This window comes from Primulina huaijiensis, unplaced genomic scaffold (genome assembly GCF_012295235.1).
Source record: "Primulina huaijiensis isolate GDHJ02 unplaced genomic scaffold, ASM1229523v2 scaffold5089, whole genome shotgun sequence".
Classification (NCBI taxonomy): Eukaryota; Viridiplantae; Streptophyta; class Magnoliopsida; order Lamiales; family Gesneriaceae; genus Primulina; species Primulina huaijiensis.
This window is the reverse complement of record NW_027360644.1, coordinates 2,167-13,265: the sequence shown is the minus strand read 5'-3', so window position 1 is coordinate 13,265 and position 11,099 is coordinate 2,167. Positions and strand designations below refer to the sequence as shown.

General features: G+C 38.7%; 2 protein-coding genes across 2 annotated transcripts; one reads left to right on the top strand and one right to left on the bottom strand.

Annotated features, from left to right (window-relative positions):
* The first annotated feature begins 136 nt into the window (after positions 1–136).
* LOC140970278 (uncharacterized) lies at positions 137–853 on the top strand. The gene has a single exon (XM_073431934.1). It carries the CDS (start codon positions 137–139, stop codon positions 851–853), a length of 717 nt encoding a protein of 238 aa, XP_073288035.1.
* A 2,094-nt stretch (positions 854–2,947) lies between these two features.
* LOC140970276 (uncharacterized) lies at positions 2,948–6,297 on the bottom strand. Its single transcript, XM_073431933.1, has 3 exons — positions 5,650–6,297; positions 4,258–4,342; positions 2,948–3,033 (listed from the first exon to the last, which is right to left on the bottom strand). The coding sequence occupies exons 1-3, from the start codon at positions 6,295–6,297 to the stop codon at positions 2,948–2,950; spliced, it is 819 nt and encodes a 272-aa protein (XP_073288034.1).
* Between the last annotated feature and the right edge of the window lie 4,802 nt (positions 6,298–11,099).

Genomic DNA, 11,099 nt, shown 5'->3' with positions numbered 1-11,099 from the left:
ACAATCAACAATTGCAATTCCCCCACCTTTCCCTGCAGCATTAAAAAAGGTGAAATTAGATGCGCAATTCGGTAAGTTCTTAGAGGTATTCAAAAAGTTGCACATCAATATACCATTTGCTGATGCTCTGTTGCAAATGCCAAGCTACGCTAAATTTCTGAAAGGCATCTTAGCTAACAAGAGGAAGCTGGAAGATCATATGATGATAAACTTGACTGAAAACTGCTCTGCGTTGGTACAAAACAAGATACCACCGAAACTAAAAGACCCAGGGAGTTTTTCTATTCCTTGCATGATTGGGGATGTTGTTTTTCACAAAGCTTTGTGTGATCTTGGTGCAAGTATTAATCTTATGCCTTTATCTGTATTCAGGAAACTCGGATTAGGAGAGCCTAAGCCAACCAGGATGTCTTTGCAGCTGGCAGACAGATCTGTCAAGTATCCATGGGGAGTTATTGAGGATGTGCTAGTAAAAGTGGATAAATTTATTTTCCCTGCAGATTTCGTGGTGCTCGACATGGAGGAGGATGGGGAGATGCCTTTAATTTTGGGGAGATCTTTCCGTGCGACTGGCAAGGCCCTGATTGATGTTCAAGAAGGGAAGTTGAGATTGAGAGTGGGCGAGGAAGAGATCACTTTTGATGTTTTTAATGCACTTAAGCACACACTGCACTCTGATAATTGTTATAGAATTGATACTGTTGATGTTCTCGTGTCTAACTATGTGCAGGATGCTCTTAGGGACCCTTTGGAAGCCACCCTCACAACTGAATTGGAGGATGATGACTTGGACGCAGAAAAAGCTGAAATAGTGGCATACTTAATGCCAACCATCTATGGAGAAGACCGATAAGGATGAGACTAGAAGATCTAGGAGAGCGCAGAGATTTGATCCCTCCAAAGTCAAGCATCGAAGAACCACCGATGCTTGAACTCAAACCCTTACCTCCGCACTTAAAGTACGTATACCTAGGTGAAAATAACACTTTGCCTGTCATTATTTCTGCTGCTTTGACAGATGCTATGGAGAAAAAATTGTTGCAAGTTCTCAAAGAGCACAAAAGGGCATTCGCCTGGAAGGTGGTAGACATCAACGGAATCAGTCCATCGATATGCATGCATAAAATCTTGATGGAAGAAAAGTACTCACCTCTCGTGCAACCTCAAAGACGACTAAATCCAAAGATGCAAGAGGTAGTGAAGGCTGAAACTATTAAGCTTCTCGATTCAGGTATTATCTATCCTATTTCACATAGTGCTTGGGTAAGTCCTGTTCAATGCGTGCCAAAGAAAGGTGGGATTACGGTGATCACTAATGAAAAGAATGAACTTATTCCCACGAGAAATGTTACGGGGTGGAGAGTGTGTATTGACTGTTAGAGTAGGTGCCCGTCGAGCCAAATGTTGGCCGAGGGTTCATGTTTAAACTCTATGTTTGAACAGTCTTTATTTTAATAATATTTGAAATTATTATTTTGGCACTTATTTATCTATATACCCATGCTAGTTGCATAGATAAAGCCCTTGAATATACAAATAGTAGAATATGAGATGCTCATATGATGAGTATCGTGAAACTCATATTTGTAATACTGTATATTCTAAACGGTTCATAGTCGATTCAGCTGCCACTAAGAAGGATATAGGCCGTTCGAGTTCGAGATTAGTATCTGCGATGTGAGTACCATGTTTCATTGGTAGGGGACATTGTGATGTCCGAGCATGCAGATAGGTGCTCCTTGTAGAGTGCACTGAACAACCCTCCCTAAAGGATTTTCCAAGTGGTTCTCACTTATCGAATGGAAAAGTCCTAGTTTATGGTTGTACACCATTAGTCCTTATGACCCGAGACAACATTGAGACTCTATGTGCTAGAATTACACTTTGACTTGTTTACCGACTCTCAAGGGGTCATCAGGTGGCAAGGTTGGGTGATCTGTCGAAACATATAGGAGTCGATGCATTGTAGTCGGGGATTACCGCTTACCTTCGGGTATGGATATCCGATGTGTTCTCATGTATGTGTAGTTTGAAATCTCTGATCAGAGAATGGTGGTGATTAAGAAAGGGGTTTCTTAGATTACACCATTGATGCAACTATGACATGACACATAGTATCGATTCATTGACAACTCTCGATAAACCAATGGTTGTCGAATCGGTCGGGATATATGAGTTGAAGGGACCGTACTGTACGCTAACCATAATTGAATGGTTCTTGCAGGCACTATCATTTGATATCTAGGGAATCATGTAAGCGATGCTGCTAGGCGTTTAACATGATTGGTTGGGTACTATCAGACTTGAGTTCTGACATTCTTGTTATCAAGGAGTTGATAAGTAAGAATGCAGCAATTGGGGTATGCTCATATAAGGACATGTTTAGTCCGAATCACATGGAGATGTGAACCCACGGCTAGTTGTATCAATGAACCATTGAGGGCCACACAAGTGCTAGCTTTCTGGATCGCGTTGAGAAGTTAAAATAGTTCAATGTGTTGAACGGCTTATAAATGAGTTTATAAGCGTAAAGAAAAATAGAAGTAAGACTTCTATGAGAGAAATGTAATTTTTAATTTATGAATGTGTTCCTAAATTAAAAGTAGGCCAAGTGAATAATGTATTTGAAAATTGTGATTTTCAAAAACATTATTATGGATTAAATTAAATTAATTCAAGTGTTGAATTAATTAAACACTAGTGGGCCTAGTAGAGTCCAAATAATTAAATTAATTCAAGTGTTGAATTAATTAAATAACATTGGGCCTTGTAGAGCCCAATTGGAGATAATTATTTAACTAGTGGTCTTGAGTAAAATCAAGTAAAGTTTAAATAGTCTCAAATGTGTTTGAGATATTTAAAATAAAAGTCCATGGGCTTTGTAAATGTTACATGCCCAAGTAATATAATATGCATGTGGAGGTGAAGAGTTGGGAGACAACCTTTTTCAATTAACAAGGCATGTGTCTCTCAAGCTCTCGAAATCCCAAACAATCAACTCGAATGTCACGGTACTCATATCAGATACCATATCTGATACAAGAAGAGATAGATACAAAAGCTAAAAGAGAATTCACCTCCATAAAACAATTCTAGAATTTCTGTCTCATCTCGGATTCTGATTTCAATTTAGAATCATAATTCAAGACGTATAATTTCATCATACCACTCGAAATAACTTGTGATAGAATCAATCGCAAAATACTGGTTATATAACATCCGTATATACCAATCAACAACTCCTACAAATCTGTTATCAAATCGGTTAATCCCGGTCAAAGATATATTCAATCTTTGCCTCAAATACCAAAAGTCATCATCCGACGTTGGCATATTTAATCGATCTATTCTGAGTTGTCTTCGTTTTCTTCTGACTCAGGGGCAATACTCATCTGACAGCTATCGTATTACAATCAATCACAACGTGCTACCATCCAGCACTACAGCTCTACTGATCTCTTCCAGTATCTGGATATTCCGCTCCGACTCTCCGTCGGTCTGTGGGTGCTATACAAAAGAACTCGTCGTATATTCTGCTAAAAATACAAAATCAACCGAACGTCACAGTCTGATACAATCAATGTGGGCATTCAATACAATCTGACCCCTTTTCTGACATAAATCTCAATCGTCTGATCGTATCCGTACGTCGTCTTGTACAAAATAACATATGTAAACTTCGAGCAATCTATCAATCATAATCACATCGTATTACAATCGTAGAAAGATTTGCGATAATTTCATCCCGAAATTCATAGAAATGTACTCCCATTTCTATTCAGGAATCAATAATCGATATAACCAATCTACTGGTTCTATCTTTCTGTCTTCATCTGTCGACGATTCAGACAATTCCGTACAAACTCTGCCATATCTAATCTCATCTGTTTCTATCTGACAATGTCTGTCATTTCAAATTCTGGCACAAATAACTCAGTTATTAACATACAATACAGTATTACTTACCTGATATTCTGCTCGATACCCTGTTCTGGCTATCGATATTGAATTCTGTTGTATAAATCTGAAAGATTCGGCACAAGGAGACGATTCTGTCACATACCTGTTACTCTGATCGATGCTCTGAGTCGGTTTGAACGGTATATAATTGCAACAATATACAACAATCTGTATCAAACACGAATTTCGAACAACAGCAATATCGGATCAGACTCAAAATATCTATCATCAATACTGTTCTATTTAACTCATAAAACGTAATTTCTGACAATACTGTCACTGTCGATTCTGACTAACCGATCACATTTTCAACGTTGTTGAAATCAACTGCTATATCATCTTCGAATGTAATGTCCCCCAAACAATATATCTGTCTCTCATACTGTTTTAGAACAATAACAATTCTCAAGCAATTTCCAAACAACAGTCGAATAAAATAGCCTGCTAAACTCATGCAACTATGAATGTCTGATATCGGTGTCGTTCTCAGCCACTGATCACGGTCTCAAATGTTCTAATATCAATCAGTATACCAGATTCGGATATCACATACTCTGAATACAATCTGTCTCAATCCAGAGTCATATCTGAACAGCTTCTATATATCATATCTCCGTTCATACAAAATATTCAATTCAGTCATATGCTGCGAATCTATCAAATCATCATAGATAAACGGCATAAAATCATCAAAATAACTCTAAACACAGAATTCATTAACCCATAAACAGGACTGAAGTATCTCAAAGATAAGCACTCGATCAGATATAACCCTCAACCAGTACTCTTCTATTGATATTTCAATTCTTTCAATCCCATCAGTGTCATTCTGTACAGAGTTCTAAAATAAGAACAGTACCTGATATCGAATCAAGGCTGAAATCATTTTCCCTGATAGAAGGCAAATCTCTAATCTCATCTGGGAAGACTATAGCAACTCTCCTGCTACTGGCAATTCAACTCATGGTATAGTCAATTTCAGTAATCAACTGAATGCATAAGGAATCTCTCCATTCCTTTCGATAATCATTAAATCATAGATACTACGGATGTCAAAGGAATTCAAAATCGAGAATCCTTACCGTATATTATTCATTCTTCGGCCATTTCAGGTCCGAATCTTACCATCTCCTGGTAAAAATCTACAATAGTTCTGTACTTGTCGAATATATCAATAATGCGGTCAAAATCAAACAACACAAGTACTATACAGTCGAACTTAATGTCACTCTCATCTTACTGCAGTATAAAAGATGTCACAGAACCTCACTGATATCAAACCCTCTCCCAAAAAGGAAAGAGATCAATACTATAGTAAATACAGACCCAACAGATAAAGCATGTCTCGAAGCAATTCATACAAAATCATGTATAAGATGTATTAATATTTCTTAATACATACGCAAGATACTCATAAAAAAACAAATACCTGTCACTATATCATCAAGTGCCTCCTGGGTCTGTTCCTCGGTCACTACAACTAGATGATTTTGCTCCCTGAAATCTTCGGGAACCTCTCTGTGGACAAACTCTAGCAAAGTGTCCGAACTGTCTGCAAATATGGCAACTACCAAAAACTCCTTGGCATTGCTCTGTGGAATGTCTCCCTCCACAGGTTCTGCAATAAACTCCAGTATAACTCGGGCTAGAACCACTGGAGCTAGATGAACCACTCAGTCCGCTCCCTACCTTCTTAAACTGTTTCTTTCGAGTGTTCAGCAACTCATGCTTCCTACTCGTACTGCCACTATCAAATCCAAGAGGGGATTGCTGTATCTGAGATCGGCTCACATCCAACCTTCTTAGTTGGCGAATCAAACTTGCCTCAGCTCTTTTTGCTTTAGTCAAAACATCAGCAAAATTATGGGGTCGCTCTACCTTCATCAAGGAAATTATCTCAGGATTCAATCCGTTGATGAACTGATCCGCTACAGCTTCGTCATTCCCAGCTATAAGAGGAGCAAAACGCAATAAGGTAGAGAATTTAGCAACATATTCTTCCATATTCAGTTGGCCCTGTTTCAAATTCTCAAACTCTACTCTTTTGTCCTCTCCATACGATCCTGGGAAAAATCTTCGATAGAATTCAGTTTTAAAAACTTTCCACGTAATCACTGTACCCCGCTGTTCTAATACTCGTTTGGTTGTGATCCACCAACTTCTTGCAATTTCTTGTAATTGATTGGGCACCAGTTTAATTCTCCGTTCATCTGGATAATCAAGTGAATCAAATAGTATCTCTATATCATCTATCCAATTCTCACAATCATCAGCTGTCTCAGTACCCCTCAGAATCGGCGGTTGAAATGACTGAAACTGTTTCCACTGTAATTCCATCGGAGTTTCTGACACATCTATCTGATCAGTCACAATACTCTCTCTTTCGGGAATTCTTCGAGGAGGTATATCTGATAATCATCAGAGTTAGAAATCACAGGAGATAAATCCATCTCAGTCCCTTCCTGATCAGCTTACCTCTGATCAAGAATTGGTTCTGATTCATTTTCAAATCAGACACAGTACCAAATCATCTCAGATATTAAGGTAACATGTATTTCAAAGCAGTCAAACATAATATCATGCTAGCATAAACAATGTAATTCTACATCATAATATATCACATGCTAGCAATCACATGCAAGGAAAGAAAACTCATTCTACCCCGCTCACTAGCTTCTATCTCAGTCCAAGAACCTACAGTTCTAGAACCTACTGTTCTGGAACCTAATGCTCTGATACCACCTGTTGTGGGGATCAGGACCCTAATCATGTTTTTAATCATCATTGGGACAATTTAATCAATTATTATAAACAGGGTCTAAATTTTTTTTTTTTTTTTTATAATGCAAAGCGGAAACGTAATGTAAATCAATCTGAAATACATATTAATCATGAACATACAAATCCTGTATTGTCTACAATAATTCAACTAGGTTCAACTACATATCAGTGTTGAGTCCTAATTTAATTCTGAGCCCGGATCTCCACGCTATGTAGTCCAGCCTCGTTCTCTTCTTGACCCTGATCCTGTCCCACCTGTTGTCATGCACACATACAAACAAGACAACAGCCGGATAACTCCGGTGAGAATTATATTCTCAGTATAAACCATGTACACATGCAATCATATAATCAATGTAAAAGCATATAAAAGATATTCATAACATGCATCCTAATCAAAACATGAATAAAGTATTCGTCGCATGTATCACAATCCGAAACATGGATCAATATCAATAAAAAGTCATATTCTAAACATGTACCAAAATCAGGAACATAAATCAATATCAATCAATGAATCACTCTCCGTGATTCTCAGACTCAGACTCGACTCAGTCCTAATCTAGGGATCCCGATCAGAATAAGAACATACACCCACCTACACTCCCGATCGGGGTGGTGGTACGTTCTTATTCACAGACTTTGGCCCTTTCCATATCGAACATCAGTAATAGAAGCAACTCCAATTCTATCCACTTCGATATGACCAAACGTCCGATGTCCTGACCTATCTGTCAAAGACTATGGCACTTCTGCCATATTCCTATCCTGTGACAAGGTGCAATGTGCCAGTGACGATTCTATCACTATCAGGCACTTCTATCACAAGACCAATCATTTAATACCTGCTATCTATATATCAATAGAACAAGCATATCAATTCATTCATTAATTGCAAATATCAATGTAATAAAATAAAGTATGTGATTTAGGGAAACTCGAGTCAAACCTCACTCGAGTTGTGTCATCCCAACTCAACATTAATTTATACCTTTATCTTCTCGGTCCGACGAAGACGAAGTCTCGAATTCAACTCTGTCCAAACCCAATCTGGCAATGACAATATCGAATAGATACAATATCAGTATATAACTCAGTTCAAAACCTGTTCTGATCAATACTCAAATGAAGACATACTCTGATCAATGTCAATAGACATACGGTACCACACTACAATCTCAATAAATACTGAATCTGATCAAATGTCATATTTCGACGGCATAATAATACAATCTCAATAACCCCGTCAATCTCAACATCACAGATATAATCCCAGAACTCATAATCGATATCGGTATAACTCAGAATCTCAACGATAATACAAATCTGATATGGCATATGCGCCAACTCCTCTGGACTTTTTCTTTGGCTAACTGGACAGCTCGCGCATATGCGCGCCTTCATGCGCGGGGTCTTTTGCACATTTTGCGCATATGTGCGCATCCGGTCGCGCATGTGCGCGAATGGCACTGCCCTCGCACATATTTTACGTCTTTTCTTGTCTTTCCCGGTCTAATCCTTTCCGTCTATAATTACCGAGATTAATCAATAAATCATTTAGGATTAATCTCAGATTACGGTAATCAAAATCTCGGGCCTTACACTTTAGTTGATTGCAATAATCCTACATCATTCCCAATGAGCAGGATATCAACATAAAGTATTAGGAATGTCACTGCACTCCCACTAGCTTTCTTGTACACACATGGTTCCTCGGGATTCTTAGCAAAACCAAACTCTTTGATAGTGCTATCAAATCTGAGGTTCTAACTCCTTGACGCCTGCTTGAGACCATAAATTGATCTTTGAAGTTTGCATACCTTCTGTTCACTTCCTACTGATGTGTATCCCTCAGGTTGAGACATAAATTTCTTCTTTGATGTCTCCATTGAGAAATGCAGTCTTTACATCCATTTGCCATATCTCATAGTCATACCATGCTGCTATGGCTAGTAGTATTCTAATGGACTTAAACATAGCAACTGGGGAAAAAGTTTCCTCATAGTCAACCCCTTGCTTTTGAGTATAACCTTTTGCAACCAGTCTTGCTTTGAAGGTCACTACCTTTTCATCCGCCCCAAGCTTTCTCTTGTAGATCCATTTGCATCCTATGGGAACAATTCCCTCAGGTGGATCCACTAATGTCCAGACTTGGTTTGAATACATAGAGTCCATTTCTGACTGCATGGCTTCAAGCCATTTGGTTGAATCAGTATCAGATATTGCTTCTTTGAAATTCATTGGATCACATCCAACACCAGGCTCATCATGGCCTTGTTCATGAAGAAGTGTATATCTGGCAGGTGGTCTAATAACCTTATCAGACCTTCTACGAGCTTGTACTTCAACTACTGGTTCTAGGGGATTAGGTACAACTTCTAAAGTTGAGGGAGTATCTTGAATTTCTTCAAGTTCTATCATCTTGCCTTTTCTATCTAATAGAAACTCCCTTTCCAAAAAGGTGGCATTTCTTGAAACAAACACTTTTGCTTCACTAGGATGATAGAAATAATATCCAACAGAATTCTTTGGATATCCTACAAAGTAGCACAAAGTGGATCTACTATCCAATTTGTCTCCCACTGTCTGCTTCACATACGCAGGACATCCCCATATTCTCACGTAAGAATACTTGGGAGGGTTCCCCATCTATATCTTATATGGTGTTTTATCCACTGCTTTAGTATGGACATTATTCAACAACATTGCCGCAGTTTCAAGCGCAAAACCCCAAAACGATGTAGGTAATTCAGTGAATCCCATCATAGATCGAACCATGTCCATCAAAGTTCGATTTCGACGTTCAGAAACACCATTCAATTGTGGTGTTGCTGGTGGAGTCCACTGTGAGAGAATCCCATTCTCTTTTAGATAACCCAAAAATTCAGCTCTCAAGTATTCTCCACCTCGATCAGATCGAAGTGCTTTAATACTTCTTTGTAGCTGATTTTCTACTTCAGATCTGAATTCTTTGAACTTTTCAAATGCTTCAGATTTGTGTTTCATCAAATAAACGTACCCATACCACGAATGGTCATCAGTAAAGGTAATGAAGTAGTAATGCCCAAATTTTGTGCTAACACTTAGCGGGCCACAAACGTCCGTGTGGATCAAATCCAGTAGACCATGTGCACGTTCCACGTTTCCACTGAATGGAGTTTTAGTCATTTTTCCTTTTAGACAGGACTCACAAGTTGGTAGAGAATTTATGTCTGACAGGTCAAACATGCCTTCTCCCACTAGCTTGTGCATCCTTCTTTGGGAAATATGACCTAGTCTAGCGTGCCATATTTGTGCGGGATTTGGATCTTCTATTTTTCTTTTGTTTGTTGTTGTTTTCGTACGCGCTTGGATATTGTTCAACGGAATATCTTTTAATTTTAAGTTATAGAGATCGTTTGTTAATTCTCCAGTTCCAATCAAACATTCATTCTTGTATAAATTGCAAACACCTTTAGCAAAAACACAAGAATAACCATCCCTATCAAGCATAGAAATAGAAATAATGTTTTTAACCAATTCAAGAACAAATAAAACATCTCTCAAAAACAACTTAAAATTATTGTCCAAAATTAAAGTAACGTCTCCAATGGCAGTGGCAGCAACTCTTGCTCCATTTCCCAGTCTTAGAAAGGTCTCACCATCTCTAAACCTCTTGCTTCTTCCCATCACCTGCAAATCATTGCCTAGATGAGAACCACATCTGGTATCCAATACCCAAGAAGAGGAATTAATAGAAACATTAACTTCAATATAAAACATACCATGGCCAGAACGCTTCTGGGCAAGATACTCCGTGCAATTACGCTTCCAATGTCCAGGCTTGTTGCAGTGGAAACAAATTTGTTCTGACTTGTCAGGCTTTGTGGGCCCCGGATTTGGTTTCTTGTATGGCTTCTTGTTGGGCTTGTTCTTCTTTGGAGGGGCAGAACGTTTCTTGCCTATATTTGGGGCTCCTTTTTTCGTACTATATGAAGAACCCACCAGAAGAACAGGCTTTTCCTTTTTAATTGTGGCCTCATAATTAGTGAGCATATTGACCAACTCTTCAAGGGTGGCCTCAAGCTTATTCATATTAAAATTAACCACAAATCCATCGAACGAGGCAGGTAAAGACAGCAATAGAATATCAGTCGAGAGCTCACTCGGCATAACCAAGTCGAGTCCCACCAACTTCTCGATGAGCCCAATCATCCTAACACCATGCTCATGGACCGAAGCCCCCTCTCGCAAGCGTGTAGTCATGAGTTCTTTAACAGTAGCATGTCGCTCTGAACGAGTTTGTACAGCATACAATTCTTTCAGATGAAGGTGAATGTCAGCAGCATTGACCGCCTCCTCGAACCTCTTCTANGGAG